General features: G+C 27.0%; 4 protein-coding genes across 15 annotated transcripts in view; 2 read left to right on the forward strand and 2 right to left on the reverse strand.

Moving 5' to 3' along the window:
* On the forward strand, nt 1–14,508 carry LOC122533724 (antichymotrypsin-2-like). 10 transcript variants are annotated; one of them, XM_043663716.1, is made up of 9 exons: nt 2,351–2,471; nt 5,899–6,020; nt 6,130–6,312; nt 6,404–6,614; nt 6,714–6,928; nt 7,035–7,220; nt 7,290–7,425; nt 13,084–13,234; nt 14,369–14,508. In XM_043663716.1, exons 1-8 carry the CDS (start codon nt 2,462–2,464, stop codon nt 13,227–13,229), a joined length of 1,209 nt encoding a protein of 402 aa, XP_043519651.1. In that variant the 5' UTR covers nt 2,351–2,461; the 3' UTR covers nt 13,230–13,234; nt 14,369–14,508. The 10 variants fall into 10 exon arrangements, with proteins under 10 accessions (XP_043519659.1, XP_043519658.1, XP_043519651.1 ...); XM_043663724.1 differs by lacking the exons at nt 2,351–2,471; nt 14,369–14,508 and adding an exon at nt 1–97 and having other exon boundaries at nt 13,084–13,463; XM_043663723.1 differs by lacking the exons at nt 2,351–2,471; nt 14,369–14,508 and adding an exon at nt 1,163–1,309 and having other exon boundaries at nt 13,084–13,463.
* Nucleotides 605–20,153, reverse strand: part of LOC122533729 (cuticle protein 21-like) — a 27,207-nt gene continuing 7,658 nt past the window's right edge. Inside the window, exons 3-4 of the mRNA XM_043663729.1 lie at nt 18,727–18,737; nt 605–616 (exon numbers count right to left, since the gene is read on the reverse strand). The gene's annotated coding sequence lies outside the window, so the exon portion shown is untranslated. The remainder of the gene's footprint in view (nt 617–18,726; nt 18,738–20,153) is intronic.
* LOC122533721 lies at nt 14,962–18,722 on the reverse strand. 2 transcript variants are annotated; one of them, XM_043663705.1, is made up of 4 exons: nt 18,145–18,722; nt 17,884–18,018; nt 16,835–17,808; nt 14,963–16,768 (listed from the first exon to the last, which is right to left on the reverse strand). In XM_043663705.1, the coding sequence occupies exons 1-4, from the start codon at nt 18,479–18,481 to the stop codon at nt 15,047–15,049; spliced, it is 3,168 nt and encodes a 1,055-aa protein (XP_043519640.1). In that variant the 5' UTR covers nt 18,482–18,722; the 3' UTR covers nt 14,963–15,046. The 2 variants fall into 2 exon arrangements, with proteins under 2 accessions (XP_043519639.1, XP_043519640.1); XM_043663704.1 differs by having other exon boundaries at nt 14,962–16,768; nt 16,835–18,018.
* Nucleotides 19,353–20,153, forward strand: part of LOC122533722 (structural maintenance of chromosomes protein 6) — an 18,144-nt gene continuing 17,343 nt past the window's right edge. The window contains exons 1-2 of one of the 2 annotated variants that reach the window (XM_043663708.1): nt 19,353–19,734; nt 19,894–20,086. In XM_043663708.1, coding sequence (XP_043519643.1) covers nt 19,630–19,734; nt 19,894–20,086 — 298 coding nt within the window. In that variant the 5' untranslated portion in view covers nt 19,353–19,629. The remainder of the gene's footprint in view (nt 19,735–19,893; nt 20,087–20,153) is intronic. The other variant, XM_043663707.1, reaches the window with a different exon arrangement.

Here is a 20,153-nt window from a genome sequence, read left to right on the forward strand (position 1 = left end):
GTGTAGTTATTTTCTTTGTATATGTATGTACATAACCACGCCTGGAGAATACTTCATTTGAGATAGTGGCTCAAGACCTGTAATCCAAGATCTGCAGGTAAATTTTTATTATACCTACTTTTTTAAACTTTTTACCTTATCATGTTTATTTGAAAAGTGTTTTTGTTAATATCTGTTTTGTTATGTGCAAATGGTAAATTACAAATATTATCAAGTAATTTTATAAAATGATTAATCTGCATATTAAACTTCAGATATAGTTTCACTTTATCTTATATTGCGATAGATATATATACATGTATATACATTTACTGTGAACAGAATTTCTGTTGCTTATTTGAACAAAATTTATTTATAAAATTCCCTTATTCATTGTTCATAAAATTTACAAAACTTCTGTACTTACTCAAGTTCTGTACTTACTCAAAATTTTTGATAATATACTTTAAACTTTAAACGGAATACAATTAAACTCAATTCGTTATGTTTTTATTGTAATAACGAACATAATATTTTAATATTACATGTTATATTTATTCTTTTTCAAGTTTGGAAAAAATATTTCTTTCGTGACTCATACGCTAATGTTAGTTAGACTAATGACTGGTAAACTATACTACTCGTGGAGCGCGGAACGCTCTGCTCGCGATTTGAAACGAAATAATATAACTTTTCAAATAATTGAACTGATTGAAATCTTAACTCTTTAACATTTATATTAAACAATGAATTACAGAAGAAGCTTCGAATTGCAATTGCATTTAATTTTATATTACAGAATTCGGTTTTGTATTTCAGAAGAAAAATTTAAAGCATGTCAGAATTCTTGGATCATTGATAACAAAATGAATTTTAAATTTATGACTTTCTTACGCTATCTTTTAAAATTTCTTAAATATCCACTTGGAGAAACCGTAAAATAATTATTAGATATTGAAATAAATCTTATTGATTTAAAATTAATTGGAGCCAAGAGTTTCACGCCTTGGCAATGTTCAGATAGCAACCAGAATTAATATTTAAATTTAACGTCTGACATCTAATCAATTAGCCAATTAATCAATAAATCGATAAACTGTAAATTTGTTATATATACATTACAATTCATATTTGGCGCGAAAAGTTCACGCTAAGATGGAGCCACAAGGCTGTAACAGCATGTGAAAAACTGTATGTAAATATCAATTGGCTGATCTATTGATCTACTGAATTGCGATTTATCTAATTGTGGGCAGTTTTTCATACATTGTTTAGTTTGTCTTAAATGAAGTGAAGATATCTGCAATACCTTGAGAAAGCTTGTCAACAGGTGCGTTAAATTACGCGGGAAAATTGTGTAGTGCTTATAATTTGACAAAATAATTTTATAGTTTTATAATTTTGTTATTAAATTGGTTAATAATGTGCATATATGTATGTCATGTATGTAGCATGTACATGTCAATTATTGTATATACACATCATACCGAGTGAGATATTCACGACACGTTGCATCAAACAACAAATGTGCAATACTTTTTGTGATGAAGAATAGAAGAAATCGGTCTAATTAAAGAAATCAGAGTTACTTTTTTGCTTATTTTTTTTTGTTTCATTTAAACATTCTATTCTACTGTATTTTGTACAACATTTTTCTTGAAATGACTTTATCACAGTTATTTAAAGACTGATGACGGTATAAGTGAGTCAAAACTGGTAATAACTGGTAGAAACTTTAATCTTTTCCGAATATACTATAGTGTTGGATTATCCCGTATTATCGAAATCGAATCGAAATGAGTTTTCGTGTCTGCGAGAGATAGCGAGACTAGTTTAAACTTGTGCGTTCAACTTTGTCATCTCGGAGATATTTTGGATTGCTGAAACAAAAAATCAATGTTATTTTTCATGAAAATGAACAATTTTCGAATTGAAAATAATAAATTATTAGAAATAGTTCGTAATTTTAAGTCTTCATTTATTATCTCTACTTCAAACGAAATTTGTCGAATTTTACGTAAATATTGGAGTCAGTCGGCAAAATCAAACAATTCCCATCTGTGACTAGTAATTTGCATGCTGAAAATATACAGCGTGTATAAATAGTTATACTAACAGCACGTTAAAATACATCGCTATTTAGAAATGTAATTTAGCGTAGTCAGAATCGCATCAATGACAAAATCGAAATATTCGCCGGTCGTACCGGTAACGATATCATTGTCCTGTTTATGTTATCTAATTTACATGCGGAACATCGGGGTCGAGCACCAATCAGATTTAAAATGTCATGTTATTTCATTTGTACAAACACGGACAATTGAGTGTTTACATTGCGATTGGCTGTACGTTCGTTACCGATCCTTGGTAGGTTCCCTTCTCTCTTCGAGGACTTTCCTTTATATTTGATCAGTCAGCTCTGCATGCATTCTGCGTTTAACTTTCGAGGAAGATCAACCGGTAAAACGAGCGGATTGTGACTATGGACGGATGTGAGTAAATTTACGTATGCGTTTGACATAATACAGGTTATCGCACATCTGGCTTCAGATCGTGCCAAGTATACACAAAATTTCCCTTCGGTACTTCCAGTTTTTGTACGATTGATCGATCCACGTTGAAATCTGTCTTCAGATGATTTCTATTTTATTTACGTATATTTGATCTCCGTTATTTTCATACGAATTTTAATAATGTTATGGCAATTAAACGAGTACAAAATGAAATAAATCAGAAACACTTTGAAACGGCTCGTTGTTATTCTTGATATTTCTAATATTGTATAAATATCTAATTGATATTTTTAATAAATTATTATATAGTGCTCCAAGAAATGAGCAACGGTTGGTAGCATTTTCTGGGTTTAAATTTTACAATTTATGTAATAATATAGCTCGATAATACTAGTAATTATTTAAATATTTTGTCATTTTATTGGCATTTTTTTCTATATTATAAGCATAACGATAAAACGTTATACCTGGTTTTATTTTTACAATTGATAAATATTTAAAATTAATAAGTTTTATTTTCGTAACTGATAAATATTAAAAAGGATTTTACGTATGTATGTTATTTAACGATCGTTCCTTTATATTATTAATAATTGTATTTAATAATATTATTTTTTTCATACAAACAATCAAGTGTAAAAAAACTAATTTTATTTATTTAATATTAAATTACATCGCAAGATGTGATAAAAATAACAAGGCAAATTAGATTTCATTAGTTTTGAGCTATTATCCTGCACCCTTTTCTTCTTACATCGTTATGTAATATATAAAACAATAAAAAAACTATCTAATGTAAACGATATAGCTCATTGTTTTTTACAAAATTGTGTTAGTTATTTATAGCTATCCAAAAATCATTAATTTTATTTTACAAGAATAACGGATATTTTAAGCTTAATTTTGTAAAATCTGTTGTATGAAATACGAGAAGAGACAAGTATTTTTATGTTCATATTGTTTTTGTCTTTCTAAATTGTAACTGTATCGAAACCATTTATCTCTTATCTGAAGTATATATTGTGTATTGCAGATAGTTTGCAAATAATTTGCATTTATAGATTAAAACTGGATACCCTGTGTGCTACATAATAATATATGTCTGTATACTCTTAGCAATAGTATTTAAGTATTCATAATTTTACCGTTATGGTATTGTTTGAAAATTTCCCCAAATCATAAAATGCGTCTTGTGACTATCAATAACAAACTATAAAAGTTTGTGGATAAATATTTAAATCACTTTTTTTTACCTAAATGTGAAATGTATAATAAAATAATTGTTAACGAATATGTAAAATAGTTACAAGTTAAGAGTTAATATTTAAAAATATTGGAATATATAATTTTTAAATGAAAATATTTAAGACAGAAGTTAAAAAATGCTTATAATTTTTCACGGAATGATTGTAATTTATCACAGTAGAAAAACGCATATTTGTTACAACACGTAATACGTATTATGAAATAACAAGCGGCTTGTCAGTCGATATGTTGATAGCTATAGAATATATACGAAAATAACGTTAATGATTACACAGTAAATATGATTTTAATTATTGTCAAGATTGTCTGTTTTTCTGGCTTTTTTTCCCGCTGGCATTCCCAACATACACGTATCTCACCGTAAAACTATTATTCTTACAAAACGTATTTATGCTTTACTGGGTTTTCCCCGATGAGAGTCAGGGGAAACATTGAATTTATCTTTGTTCTTCTATATACATATACATATGTACATATGTACATTTGTTCATGTTGTTAAAAGTTTTTGTTTCATTTTAAGATTATTAAACTTCGACAGTCGTGTCAACAAAGCTTTCGCAATTAAATTTAGAAGTTCTTGTATTCGATTTATGGAAATCTAGAAGTATAAAATTTATATATTATGTAATATTTGAATAATAATATTTATATTTAATAATAATGGAAAATATCTTTTTTATTAATAGTATTTTTAGCATTTTTTTTCTTTTGTATTTAATTTGCATTTTTATCATATTACAAGATGAATAATATTGTGTGGGTTGTTGGCTTGTTTATCATATTTAAAACATAAATTTAATAGCTCAAATTATTTAAATTGTTGATAGATAAATATTTCAGAAATTTTTACTAATTTATTTGCATAGTTATGTTTTTATAAAATTTATCACATTAGAATATTGTTAATGTTATTAATTATTTATAAAGGATTAATATGATTAAAAATTATTTGTTTGTTATTTACTTTTCTGCTTAGACAGACAAATTATGGTAAACATTTAATGATTATAACAAGTTGCTATTGCTAGGATTTTGTTTTATTATTTGTTATTGCTAAGATTGCACGAGAATATATATGTTCAATTTATCTTATTTGCAGAAATTGCAAAATTGCGCATTTATTTTTTATTTTATAGTTCGAAGCTAGTACCCTCTTTATCAATATAAAAGTGTTTATGAAATATTTATTATGTATATCGTAAATGTATGAATTATCATTATTATCGTTAAATATATCATCAATTTTTTATTCATAGTTTTAATACATTATTGATTAATACATTATAATTTTAATACATTATTGATCCAAAATTTTGAAACATTAGTATTTAAAGTTACATAAATATTCATATAAATATTTATAGAGAAAACATTAAATAATAATGATATAATAAGCTAAATATAATAGTATTGTTATAGTTAGATAATAATTTAATATTTTAATTTTGTTAAAATAAAGTTCCTATAGAAATTCATATTGTTTATATATTTTGAAGCATTTTGGATTATTTCAATAATTTATTTCTCATGACAGAAAGAAGCTATACTGTCCAAATAGTTTTCAAATTTTATAATTCGTTTCTACTTTGCCAAACTATTATATTAGTTTTTATCAATCATATCACGTAGTCGGTCACCTTCGTCGGTTTGATGAATAGTAAACCTTGAATTTTATATATCTTGAACCTTGAAATTAGGAGGATCTACATAAACATCTATATAATATTCGTGTAACTTATTACATGTAACTTATATTTTTTTATATTAATTATATGGCAGTTTACAGTTTAATGATTTTCTTGAATGTTACCTACTTCGATATAATTTTCTCCTTAAATGCATCATTATATCACAATGTTTGGAAATATTGAAAAAGTAATGTACTATTGGGAACTGAAAAAATGCGGATCTAATTGTTTTCGATAGATTCAATACAATTATTTAATACAATCTTATATTTAAAGACGGGAAGTATAAGCAATTTCTTTTAATGGCATCTTCTTCCGTCCACTGTGAATATTTCGTTTTATATAAAACATATTGTTCCGCAAATATTTGTAATTCATTTTTCAAAATAAATATATTACAAGATGTGTTCTAACAAATGTTTAGTGATAATTTATTAACAAATTTTTTTTAGTATCAAAAAGTTTCTGGTTGGTGGCTTTTGCCTTAGTAACAATGTCAATGGCAAAGACGGATGTTGAACCACTCCATGCTGTTGTAGAGGGTACAAATCAATTTAGTTCTTTGTTTTTCCAGGTAAATCAATGGAATTTAAAATTTATTCTAAATATTGTATATGAAAATTGATTATTATACTACAAATGATTGAAAATGAATAAATGATGGAAATGAAAATCGTTTTCAGTATGTTGTAGGAGACAATTCTGGCAATCTTATAATATCCCCTCTAAGTGTTGATGTTGTTCTTGCGATGGTTGGTTTGGGAGCTGGTGGAAACACAGAAGCTCAGTTTAGAAAAGTACTTTCTTTACCAACACCAAATAATCTTGCTGCAATTGGTTATCAGACACTTATTGATAATCTCAATGTAAGATAATCTCACTTGTTTCTTTATATAAACTTTGTATTTTCATATATTATTTCATGATACATAATATCTTTTATATGTTTTTGTATAGAGCGTTAAAGACAATATTCTAACACTTGCAAATAAGATTTTTATAGCTGAAAGTCTTGATATAAATCCAAGTTATAAAAATTTGACAGAAGTTTACTTCCGTTCTGCTTCTGAATCAATAAACTTTGTTGAAAGTACGAAAGCTTCAGAAACTATTAATACATGGGTTGAAAAAAATACAAATAATCTCATTAAAAACCTTATTAGTCCTGGTTTGTAGATGTTTATTTATCTATTAATATCAAAAAAAAAATGTTATATAAGATCAAATTTCAAATGATATATGATAAGTAATTTCATATTCATTACAGATATGCTAAATGCAGGCACAAGATTAGTACTTGTTAACGCAGTATATTTTAAAGGTCAATGGCTACATAAGTTCAATACTGAGCTTACTATGGATATGCCATTCCATGTTAATAAGGATACAGTAAAAAATGTTGCTACAATGTATAGAGAAGGCTACTATAAATATGGTGAACTTCCAAATTTGAATGCTAGATTTGTTGTATTACCATATAAGGTAAGTTTGAAAGAAAAAGTCAGTAATGTATAAAAAATAGGCTATATGTCTCGCAGCTATAATAAAAAAAAAAATAAATTTGTTAAAAGCAAATAAATTTTTTTAGGGTAATGAATTAAGTATGCTTATAATTCTTCCAAATGAAATTGAGGGTCTGCTTGATGTTCAAAAAAAATTACAAAATGTAAACTTAACCGATATTCTAAATCAAGGAATTGAAGAAGAAATACGCTTACATTTACCAAAGTTCAAAGTAGAAAGTAAAATGATATTGAATAAAAACTTGATAGAGGTACGATATATAAAGCGTAACTTGTTCAAAAATGGATATTTCTTATATTTTAGTTTCTGTTTTGCATAGATGGGTTTGACTGATGCGTTTACTGCTAGTGCTAACTTTTCTGGGATTTCTAATGAGAAATTAGCTGTTGATACTGTTGTACAAAAAGCATTCATTGAAGTGAATGAAGAAGGGACTGAGGCTGCTGCTGCTACTGGTAAGCGAATAAAAATTTTATTTTGGACAGTTTATATTGAAATTAAGCAAAATATTACTTTAAACATGCAACTAGTAAATATAAAGCTAAATATGAAAAATTTATTTATTTCACTAATAATATTTATTATCAAAATGCATTGGATAATTTAAAATTATAAACATTACATATGGATACAAATAGAAAGATTTAAGAAATTAAAGTTATACATTTCAATAAAATTAGCACAATGTTATAATATTAATATCTTGTTTAGTTTCAACATTTGCTTAATTTTGACTTCTGAGCTTTTATACAGTTTGAAGAAAATGTTTATTAATTGTTTTTAATATTGCAGTTGAAAAGTTGCACATATATAATTTTTTAATATTGCAGTTGAAAACTTGCACATATATAATTATTTTCTTCAATCCATGTAAATATTTATATGTGTACTTATCTAATCTGTATCTGTTATATCAAAAAATGAACTATAATATGTTAATATGTTTATACAGTTTAAATTGCTTCCTCATGTTTTGTTTGCTGCATTAAATAGTATGTTTCCTGTTATTCTTAAATACATTTGTATATTTATGTTTGCATTAGCATATATTTGCCTGTCATCATGTGTTGTTGTTATGCGTTGGTCTTAAATTAAAAATTAATTATATTTAAGAGTATGAGATTTTAATATGTTCAGTTTTCAAGCAAGAGCAATTTAGTGAATTTGCATTATGTATTCATCTAATTAGTCTGTTCCTTTAACTAGTTCATCATTACATTAATCATTTAACTAACTGTTAAATTACTATTATTATTAATTAAGTCATATTAATAAGAAAATAGAAAAAGAGGGAGGAAGATATAAAAATGAATTTAATGATAGTATTCTTCTTGTAATTGATAACTGTATACAATTTTTTTCGACAGACTCCAACGTTGCATTCTTCTCGTTTCCTTCCATAGAAGAGTTTCGAGTAAATGGACCGTTCTTTTATGCAATTACATCACGGAATGACAACATAGTTCTCTTCGAAGGCCAAATCACTGACTTTGAGACAACAGCATGATTTTCTTGGCTGTGTTATATATATATATTTAACTCAATGAATTATTTTTTTCTATTCTTTTAAAAAATCATGCTATTAATTTCTTCACTCTTTTTCCTCACTTCGTACTTCAGTGTAATATAGCAAAATCTTCTATATGAATTATGAATCTAAACTATTTTTCAATAATATCAATTTTGATATAGTAACGTAACATATCGTAGCGATCTAATTCTTGTTCGATTTACTCTGAGCCCGTAGATTGAACGAATAATACACTATTAATTGCTTGTGGCAGGTCTCGGTGTAAGGCCTCTCTCGAGCTTTTGGTCACCGCCGAAGCCCATTGAGTTCCACGTCAATCGACCATTTCTATCGATCGTTACATACAACAATGTAATTTTGTTCTTGGCGAAAACTGTATCGTAATTTCTTTCACCTTGAAAATCAAACAAACGCAATCAATTATCGATTTTACCTTATGTCATTAAATCTCTTTGATTTAAATGACTTTTATTTAAATGACTTTTAGTTTTTTACTTAACATTGAGTTAAGAATTAATAGCGTATACCATATTGTGCATTATTTTATCAATCTCTGCCGATTGACTGATTTGACTGATTTAAATGAATGAGTGTTTATATGTAAAGAAAATTGACTTCACTTTAATTTACATTTTAAAGTACATCATATTACCTTGGTTTGATTAAAGGAAATCGTGCAATACTATAAACAAGATACTACCAAAATGAAAATCATTTAATAATATAAAGTATAGGAGAAGGAATAAGATTTTTTTATATTATGTGTAGTACGAATCTAATTTATTGTGATTAATATTCCTTCAATTTTATCAAAAATTTTCATCTTCGTTTTATGTTCATTAATTTATTCAATTGAATTCTTTGTTAAGTTTAATTTGCTTTTTAATTTCCTGTTGATTGTGACAATTTAAAATGCGAAATACATACAAGAATGAGTAAGAATTTTATCTTACATTTAAGAAAATTGAATTAATTTTATTATACTGCATTATGTTTATTATGCTTCTCATCGTATATTTTGTACATATTACTTTGTTTGATGTAACATGATATTTACGCTTATGCTTTTTGTTTATTTTTTATATTTTTCTTTGTTTTTATTTCCTTGCTTAATTCATACATATATTTTTAAATGAAAGCATTTCAGTATCTTTTTCAGAAAATTAAAAGATATATCAATTATAATATATGATTCTATTTAAAAGAATGGGGTTCAGTCTACTTTCATCTTTGAAAGGCATTTGCATGTTGTGTATAATGTGTCGTTTGAAATCTGTATTTGTATGTACATAAGAATTTAAGGACCAATGCTGGAACTTTTGTATTAAACTTGTTAAATGATAAATTAATATTTGAATATGATATATAATTAAATTACTTAATACTTTTATTTATATATATATTACTTAATTTTTTTATTAAGGTACTTTTCTTATTAAATAAATCTTAAATTCATGAATAAATTAAAAATAAGTTGATCATTCGGTTAACAACTTTTTAATATCTGTTTATTTTATTACAGAAACAGAAAAATTAATCTAAATTTTCTTCCTTTGATCTAAAAATTTATATTTTGCATTATTTCTGATATATATGATTCATATTCTTTGGAGGACTTCATTTACATATCAATTACGTTTATTACTTGTTTCGACAATTTTATATTTGTTTAAATAATGTTCATATTCATTTGAGGCGCCATACATATTGCTATCTTTTATTGTCATAAGAAAAATAACGTTGGTATTCGTTCATACCAAATATTTATTTTTTTTAGGAATTATTATGTTGAAGAGTGCACCACGTTTTCAACGTCAACCTTTAGTTTTCAAAATTGACAAACCTTTCTATTTCGCAATTCAGAGCAATAATGTTAAGCCGCAAATCTTACTCTTCGAAGGATTAATACATAATTTTTGAGTAACAATTACACAAAACGATTAAAAAATTAGTAGATTCTTTTAGTAGATTGATCTTGTATACGCATCCTTTATCTTTGAAATAAAATAAATTTATCACTTAAAAGGATTTTAGTAGTGATCTATTGTGGATTCTTATTATTCATTGTGAAACTTCATTGCATCTTTTTTAATATTTATTATCATACATATGATTTTCATTATTACATCTGATAATATCAAATATTATTTTTGCCATTAGTTGCAAATTCTTCGATATCCAATATGTACAATCTTTTTTATATTTCATTTTCGTAAAAAAGGCATGGGTATATAAATTTTTTTTTTGCTCTTTTCTTCGTCCAATTATTATCATTCAATTTATGTAATTTCGTACATAAATAAAAGGGTAAATTAAGAACAGCATTGTTTCATCGAAATTAATACAGTCATCATATAATTTCTTCCAAGTTACCAGCCTGTGGGATACGAAATAAAAATTATGATTGATCATTCTTTTTTGTACCATATTATGAAAATAGTTACAAATTAAAAAATCAAGGGTATTAATTATTTCGATATTTTCTAAACGTGTCACTGAACCAATCTTTAACTACTTTCATTGTTATTTTATTTTTTCATATATATATTACTTGTTTCAACAATTTTACATTTGTTTAATAATGTTCGTATTCATTAGACGAGCCATATTTATTGCCATCTTTTATTGTGATAAGAAAAATAACGTTGGTATTTGTTCATATAAAATATTTATTTTTTTTTAGGAATCATTGGAGTTGGCACTTCCGCAGTTATTTTTCAACGTCAACCTTTAGTTTTCAAAATTAATAAACCTTTCTATTACGCAATTCAGAGCAATAATGTTAAGCCGTCAATCTTGCTTTTCGAAGGATTAATACATAATCTTTGAGTAACAATCACGCAAAACGATTATAAAATTAGTAGATTCTTTTAGTAGAATGATCTTATATATGCATCTATCTTTAAAATGGAATAAATTTGTCATTTTAGTCTATTGTGGATTCTTATTGTTCATTGTGAAACTTCATTGCATGTTTCTGTTTTTTATTATCAGACATATGATTTTCATCATTATATCTGATAATATCAAATATTATTTTTGTTATTAAGTTGTAAATTTTTTTTTTTGCTTTTTTCTTCGTCCAATTATTAATATATATTATCATTCAATTTATGTCATTTCATACAATAAAAATGAAAGGGAAAATTAAGAACAACATTGTTTCATCGAAATTAATACAGTCATCATATAATTTCTTCCAAGTTACCAGCCTGTATGGGATACGAAACAAAAATTATAATTGATTATTATTTTTTGTACCATATTATGAAAATAATTACAAATTAGAAAATTATGGGTAATAATTGTTTCGATATTTTTTAAACGTGTCAGTGTACCAATTTTTAACTAATTTCATTATTTATTTTTTAATATATATATAAAATTATAAATTATTGCCTTTCATTATTTTTCAAGGTGGTGCTTATTCTGTGTGATAATAAACATTGACGGGGACAAAATGCAAAATGGTATTGCAGGGAAAATATTTAAATTATTCTCTTGCTATTATATTTACACTGTTTCAGGAATTGGAATGCGACCATTGTTAGTTCCGATGACATTTGCAGTGGATCATCCATTTATCCTCAATATTGTTACAAGAGATTTAAATGCGATATTTTCGGGACATATTGTTGAACCTTAATCATTCACCTTTGTAATTTAAAATGATATTTAATATAAAAACTAACACTATACGTTTTAATTTACGTATTGAGAAATTAATAATAGTTATTTTCATACATATCACACACATACACACAGGCATATAGTACATTAAACATATTACTTTCTCAATAAAATAAGCATGTTGATGCATGATAGTGCTTGTTTAAATTCCAATAAAATTGTTTTGTCCCTGCTTTTTCCTTACTTTGTTATTTGCAAATTATTACAATCTTGTTGATAAAGTAATGAATTAAAAGTATAATTAATTGCAAATTAATATGTAAATAAGAAGTTGTTAAAACTACTTGTGTTTGTATTTGTGAAGATTGCATACTTATTATATTTTATTGTTTTATAAGTTAGAATGCAATTGTGTTAATTGTTGCATATTGTATTGTTAATTATGTGTATATATGCTTATGTATTTTATAAGATAATAGAATTCTTTACAATATGTATTATATGTGTGCAAATAAACTCTGCATTTTAAAATAATGTATATAATTTGTTACAATGAATTAAAAAATATTGTATTAAATGAAAGACAGTTAATCATTAACATAAAAAAAGCAGTGTATCTTTGTCAGATTATTCCACTAATCTATATAATTTTTAATAACTAATAATTTTAATTAATTTTGCATCTAATATTTAATTTATTTTTAAATTAATATATGCTTAACATATTGTTAAGTAAAATATCAGTAAAAATTAATTTGATATTTTGCTTTTGCTATATATAAGCCATTAGAAATTACACATGCACAGTATTAGTTTTGTTCTAAAATGCTATTTGTGGCAATAAATTTGCTACTAAAATCCGCTCAATCTAAATATTTATATTCAATTATATTGTTACTACCATTATTTTCTTATAAATCACACTTTGATGTTTATTATAATTCTATTTCAGGTATCGTTATGCTGAAAATGGATTATTACAAAACATATTTTACAATCTCACGACCATTCGTTTATTATATCGTAAGAAATATAAGTGACAAAAAAGGAAATGATAATATTCTATCAATATTCAGCGGTTATGTTGAGGAACCCTAAAAAGAGTAATATTTTTATTATAATTAATGATGCTACGATTTATATATTGTTCATAACATCTTACTATTTTGTAAATGTGTGCATTTGTTTTGGAAGACAATTCACTAATTGAGTGATCTACAAATCAAATTCTTAACATGCAATGACTTCACGCTAAATGATTATTTATAAACTATTTATTTGTACATTATTTTTAAAATAAATACCTAATAATAAACGGAAATGTTAAAAGCAGCAAAATATACTACTTTAAATGACTCATACTGCATTTATTCAAATCAGGATTATTTGTTCTTAATCAAAGATAAGTTATATATGTACTTTTGGGGAATTAAATAGAAAGATGAATCTTTTAACTTTCTTTTTTTTTTTAATAACTTGTATAGTTATGAAAAACAATTTATATAAAATTTGTCTTATATATAATTTTCAATATTATGTTTATTGATTCAATGATGAAAATTAATTCAAACATTTTCCCACAATATTTATGATTTCTAATTTAATAATATATCGGAACATTATTCAATAGAAACATTAATAATTCTTAAATATACATATGTGTTTATATACATCCTATTGTTTTTGATATTTTAATTTACCAATCATTGTAAATTGGATATAGTAATTATGTTGTATATAAATATATCAATTTTCTATAGTAATTACAGTTTCAAAAATATTTTAATATAAATCCGAAAATTAATATAAACCTTCAGAATCGTGAAATTGTTTAAAGATGAAAAAATTAATGTCGGAATAATTTTTACTAGATAGTTTATTAGTCAAATATAACATTGTGTAAATATAAACATGAGACTTATGTACTATTAACTTCATTTATAATAAGGATAAAAATATTTTTTGTTATTTTATATTTCAAATTAATCGCATTTGCATTAACACAAATTATAATGGTATTACTTCGACTTTCCGTTTCATGTTTCATTTTTCATTATATTGTTAATATATAGTTTCGTACTGTATGCAAAATTTAATATTTTATAATTTTATTGCAGGAATAGTAGATCTGCATTATTTATTTTCAAAGTTAGAGTTCGAAATCGATTATCCACTTATTTTCACATTGTTAAACTTCTTTATAAAATCTGAAACTCCTGAAGATGTATTATTTACAGGTCATGTCAGTAAATCAAAAGTTTAATGTGGATTAAAAATGTAAAAGAATATAATGATATTATGCAATTCAACTACTTAAACAAGTTGCAACAAATTATATGTAATGTACATGATAAAAGATAATAAAATCTTTAAACAATTTGGTTTACTTAATAATGTTCAACAAGAATAATTATCATGGAAGACATAACTTGCACAATTTGGTTAAAGCATAAAAAGCAAAAATATATTTGAAATTTGTAACATTTTTTCATTTAGAGGAGCTTGGTATAATATAATTATAAAATAACGTATATATATAACGTTCAAGCGTTAAAAGAAAATTGAAGAAGACTTATTCTTCTCATGAAAACAATTATTTAATAATATGTAATTAATATATATTCAATATATATATGTATTTAATAATATATATGTAATTGCATTGTTATATACCAAAAATATCGTTCCGTTTTTTAATCCTGCTTTTTTTTATAATTTTTAGAAAACGAAATATATTGCACGACAATATATATGCATTGTATTTCAAAATAAAATTTATTTGTTATATTGTAGAAAATTGAAAAAATATTTTGCTTTCTTTTCAGATACTAATATAAAAATAGTTAGAAATGTTTATTGACATTTCATATTATTTCTATGTAAAATGAAAGCAAAATATATTATTATCCTTATAATTAACTTATTACGCAATTATCTGGTTTTAAAAATTTTATAGAATGTGCAGTTTCGGTGGATGTAGTACCAGTTGATGTAAGAGAACTTCGCCGTGGAACAATTGCAGGCATACTAGTAGTAGTATCTAAAAATTCATCATCGTTATCAGAATCAGTGTCTTTATCTTTATTTTCTTTTAATTTTCTTGGTATTATATCACGAATATATTTTTCAATCATCTGTTGAGTTCCAACTGGCAGCGTATTAACACTGCTCAACACATATGGCATACTATCATTCATTGCTTGTTGTTCTTTAGACACTGTTTCGATATACATACGCTGTAATTCAGCCAATGCATCATCATCCATAAAACGTACACTCTGTTTACGATCTGACATAACATTGCCATTAAATTCAAGATGCTTGTTCATCTCAGTGTTGGAATCTCTTTGTATTAAATTATCAGTATTTGTTCTTGGTCTTGTGAAACCTATAGGAAAGTTAGGTTTTTGATTTATTATATTGCGCGAGGGATCATATGTTGCTAATTTTTCATTTATTGGATCTTCATATTTATTTAACACCCAGTCTTGAACATAATTTTGACCATTTTTAGTTTCATTTTCTTTGGGCAAGGTTTTACATTGTCCTGTTGTAAAGACCTCGTTATAAAAAGCTGGACATACACTTTGTGTATTCTTTGTATTCATTTGAGTATTTGATTGAATTGGATGTGCAAGACTTTGTCTTCCAACATCTTTCCATCTTCCTGTATTCATTACAAGCTGAGCTAATTGTTGAATTTTCTGCTTAGGTAATGTTTGTACAGATGTTCTTTCATTAGTATTGGACATAGTTCCTATTTTTGCTGGTGTAGATGTATCACAAGGTTCACCAGCTACGTAAGTGGGTTTTATATTTAATTGCCGTAAACGTTCATAGCTTTCACCTTGACCCGCTAATAAATCATCATCAATATCTTTCAAATTCTTTTTATTTATGCTTGGCATATTAGGGTAATTCATAAGTTGTCCCGCAGCGTGGCATTCATTTTCTAAAAATGCCGCGGTTAATATCATTGCTGGAGTGGGTTCTCTCTGTGTAAATAATTTTCTACGTGCATGCAAAGTCTGGTTTATTGTTGTTTCAATACGAGCATTTTCTATTTTTTCTTCTAGCCTTCTCTCTATTTCTAAGAATTTCTCAGTCTCAAATATTAAAGTCTCTATGTCCATGGCTTTCTCCATTTCCTTAGCTATACGTCTTTCCGCAGACGATTGGGTTCGAGTTTCTGCAGATGTAACAGTTTGTAAACCTAATCGTTGCTGAGCTTTCACAAAAGGAGATTGTGATACTGGTCCCAATTTTGACCATATGGTACCAGGTTTCTTTACTGGACTAGTTATCGGTGATACCACACCTGGTCTTGTTACCACAGTATTTTGATTAATTAATTCAATATTAGAATTTGGCATTGTACAAGGTACACGACAAGGTTTTGGAGGAACTAGATCTAACTTTGGAGGTGCAATACCAGGTCTTGGAGGAGGTACTAAGGATGTTATTGTAGGTTCTGGTGGTGGTGGAGGTATTTCAATGTCTGTTTCTGAAGTTTGTTTTGTAAGGATAGAAGCATGAACAACTTTTAATAGATCATCTAAACGATTCTCAAGTCTGTTTTGGCGATCTCTATCTATATCTAAAAATTTTGTTACCATATCATTTTGTGCAGCGAGGATCTGAAATGATACAGAATTATTAAATAAATCGTTTGACCACGTTAATAAAAAAACAGTGCACTTTACCTTATTAACAACTTCATTTTGAGAATTAATAGCATTTAACATTAGTTGTTCTAATTTTTCGGCTTTCTTTTTTCTTAATGGCACATGTGGAACATTATCTGTATTAACAGCAGTATCTTTTGATTTATTGTCATTTTCAGATGGAGTTGGTGATTCAATCAGAAATTCTAACAAGCTATCATCATTATATGTTGCGTTATTCGTAATTACAGAAATCTCAGGATTTTGCATTCTTAATGGATTTATTGCCTGTATAGTTCTACTGTAAGCTCCATTTATATCAGGTGTTTTGTCATCACTTTTTGATTGACAAAAAGCATCATTTAAATTTTGAGATACATCTGGTGAATAATCTGGAGAGAAAGATCCAATTTGTTTTGCATCAGCAGGCATATGAGTTGGAAAATCGCCATACTGCTGTTTGTACATATCTACCAAAGTCTGTTGTAATGTAATTTTCTGTGGTTCTTGAGGCATTGCACGATTATTTGCATGTCTTACTTGCTGCAAATGATGCTGTTGAATTATATGCTCTACGTTAGGATTTTGCATTGCCATTGAATTAACATGCATTGGCAAATTTACAGATTGCGTCAAACCCTGATTTAAATTTTGTAGATTCTGCTGAAGATTTAAATTATTTATCAACGCGTTTTGCCCATTGCACATATGATTCTGTTGTTGATTCTGATGTTGTTGCATATTTTCCTGGATTATTTGATTTTGCACATTTTGTACCGCATTTTGAAATGGAATTTCTCCATAATTAAAATTCGATACTAAATTTTGTTTATAATTAACGCTTAATGGTTCTTCATTTATTGGAAAAATATTGCACTGCGTTGATTTACCAGCTATTCGAGTTAATTGTTCACCCGTATTAATAGCTGCATCCCTCGTAGGAGAAAAGACTCTATGCGGACGAGCTATTATAGTTTCATTAGATTCAGGGGAATCAGGATATTCATTTTCACCTATAAAATAATCCACATGTTGAATTCTCTTTAACATGTTTAGGATGTTACTTGATAAATAAGTATAATTCTTACGTCCTAATGTCCATGTAGGTGATAACGCTTCCGTGCGATACAATGATGGTACAGGCTCCTGAAATTTATGCCTCATTTGCAAATTTTTATTTGTCTTCATTTCTTTCGGGGGAGACTTAACATTCGCTGTTGCATCTAGCAAGAAACAAAAAGTGACATCCTTATTATAAAACGTATTAATTGTATTAAACACTTAAACGTTTTAAAATATTGATTATAAAGTTTAGATTATTAATCCTAATAATCAAAAACGAATCTTACCCACAGTATCTATGCCAACAACATTGTTCTCTTCGATACGCTTATTTTTAAGAACCCTGTCAATTGAGTCATAGTATTGCTCTACACCAGCGCGGGTGCCAGCTCTTTTGGCTTCGCGGTAACATACCAAGACCTGTTTCATTCGAGACCGACATTGTTTCCCCGAAACATTGTACCCCTTTTTTTTCATATATCGGGCAACACTGTCCCAAACAGGTTGCGGCTTCGGGGCATACTCGAGTTGCTTTTGCACTTGCCTATCCGACCATACCGATACCAATAGCGAGGTACTTTCAGGGGTCCATTTGTACTTAACATTATCTCCAGAATCACTCATTCTGCAACGAATAATTTCTACTTTCTCTTCATTAAATATATTGCAACTAATGTGTTTGAACCGGAACACAATATATCGTCCCCGAGATAAAAATTGTAGCGTATATTAACAGGTTGCAATCCGCATATAAACTTAATTTCATCACATAATGAACGACATCGAGTTCCAACCATGCACGTTAAACCGTGCACTTGGACCAACTGACTCTAACCGACGACGATTTAAATTTTAAAGGTCTGTGCAACAGGTGGTGGGGAGAGACGCATTGCGCAGAGGCATTTGTTACATTAGCAACTTGCAATATGGGCAGTTCTCTTATATACAGGAAAATTATTTTGTATATTGAATATTATCTTGTATGAATTATAAATTAATCTATGAATTATAAAATAATAAATTTACATTGTACAATTATAATTATATCCGAGAACTATTGTATATTGTATGATTATGGTAATATATGAGAATTATATATATTACAGTTCTTAGTATTTTATATTATATAATTATAATTATATATATAAAGTGAATATTTGTATATTATCCCTCTTTTATTCTAATCTGCACACATATTTTTACAATCATGTATTTTTATCTAAAACTTACATACAGAACACAAAAATTTCTATTATCTTACTTACAGTAACACAGAAGTTTCTATTTTCTTACTTATTATTTTGTTTGTTGCTTTTGTAATTAAAATCGATCTGTTCGGGAAAATATTGCATTTAATATATTTCTGTTATCAATTAAATCAGTACAATTTGTGTAAATAATTCAAATTTTTTTCCCGCCACTGGACATCAAGCTTCGTTTTTATAACACGATGTTATCATTGGTACAGAGTTAGTAGACGCTCTATAGAAATCGTGTACAATGGTAGTACAAGTTGAATTAAAGTGACCAAGTTCTCTTTGGCGGGAAACGTTGGGACGCAGTTTTATTCCGAAAAGTTCATTGTTGCAGCGGTTCGATGATGAGTGAAATATTTTGATTCGTCAAGAAGCATCATATTTTCATGATAGTTCGAGATTATTTGTAGCAAAATGACAATTGGCAGGAAGATGGTGTTTGTGAAACTTGTTGTTATACGCCTACTTGAATGAATATACGATCTGTACGTTGCAAGATTATAAAACATTTAAATCATGGAAAATGATACAAACAATAAACGGAAAAGAAAATCTGAAGCAATGGAATATCATATGAAACGTTTCAAGGAGAAAGAAAATAGTTTTTGTTTTACAGAAGAGGTAAGGTTAACGTAATTCTAACAAACTTACATTTTCCTAATTCATCGTTATTAATATGAAAAAATGTTATCAGATCTGATACAATCTTTGATAAGTATTTTGATGTTATGTTATGTATTGTATTGTACCAATTGTATATATTTATGTCTGATTTTCCAGTCTAGAACAGGTAAAATAAAAAGGATTCTTATACGAAATTTCATGTGTCACGACGCATTGGAAGTAATATTAAATCCAAATGTAAATTTTATTATCGGACGTAATGGAAGTGGCAAAAGTGCAATATTAACAGCTTTAACAGTTGGCCTTGGTGCTAAAGCAAATGTGACGAATCGTGGAGCCTCTGTAAAAAGTATAAACATATTACATAGAATGACATTCTTTGTAGGTTTCCCTTTCTCTTACATTCTCTTTCCTCT

This window comes from Frieseomelitta varia, unplaced genomic scaffold (genome assembly GCF_011392965.1).
Source record: "Frieseomelitta varia isolate USP_RPSP 00005682 unplaced genomic scaffold, Fvar_1.2 scaffold_548, whole genome shotgun sequence".
Classification (NCBI taxonomy): Eukaryota; Metazoa; Arthropoda; class Insecta; order Hymenoptera; family Apidae; genus Frieseomelitta; species Frieseomelitta varia.

What these genes read in the sequence shown, in the direction of transcription:
- LOC122533724 (XM_043663716.1), top strand. An exon ending in TTAGTTCTTTGTTTTTCCAG is followed by an intron (nt 6,021 to 6,129) that starts GTAAATCAATGG and finishes AATCGTTTTCAG; the next exon opens with TATGTTGTAGGAGACAATTC. An exon ending in TGAATAAAAACTTGATAGAG is followed by an intron (nt 7,221 to 7,289) that starts GTACGATATATA and finishes TGTTTTGCATAG; the next exon opens with ATGGGTTTGACTGATGCGTT.
- LOC122533721 (XM_043663704.1), bottom strand. Translation starts at nt 18,481, where the DNA reads ATGAGTGATTCTGGAGATAATGTTAAGTACAAATGGACCCCTGAAAGT. An exon ending in TGTTGGCATAGATACTGTGG is followed by an intron (nt 18,019 to 18,144) that starts GTAAGATTCGTT and finishes GTTTCTTGCTAG; the next exon opens with ATGCAACAGCGAATGTTAAG. An exon ending in AAAATGAAGTTGTTAATAAG is followed by an intron (nt 16,769 to 16,834) that starts GTAAAGTGCACT and finishes GTATCATTTCAG; the next exon opens with ATCCTCGCTGCACAAAATGA.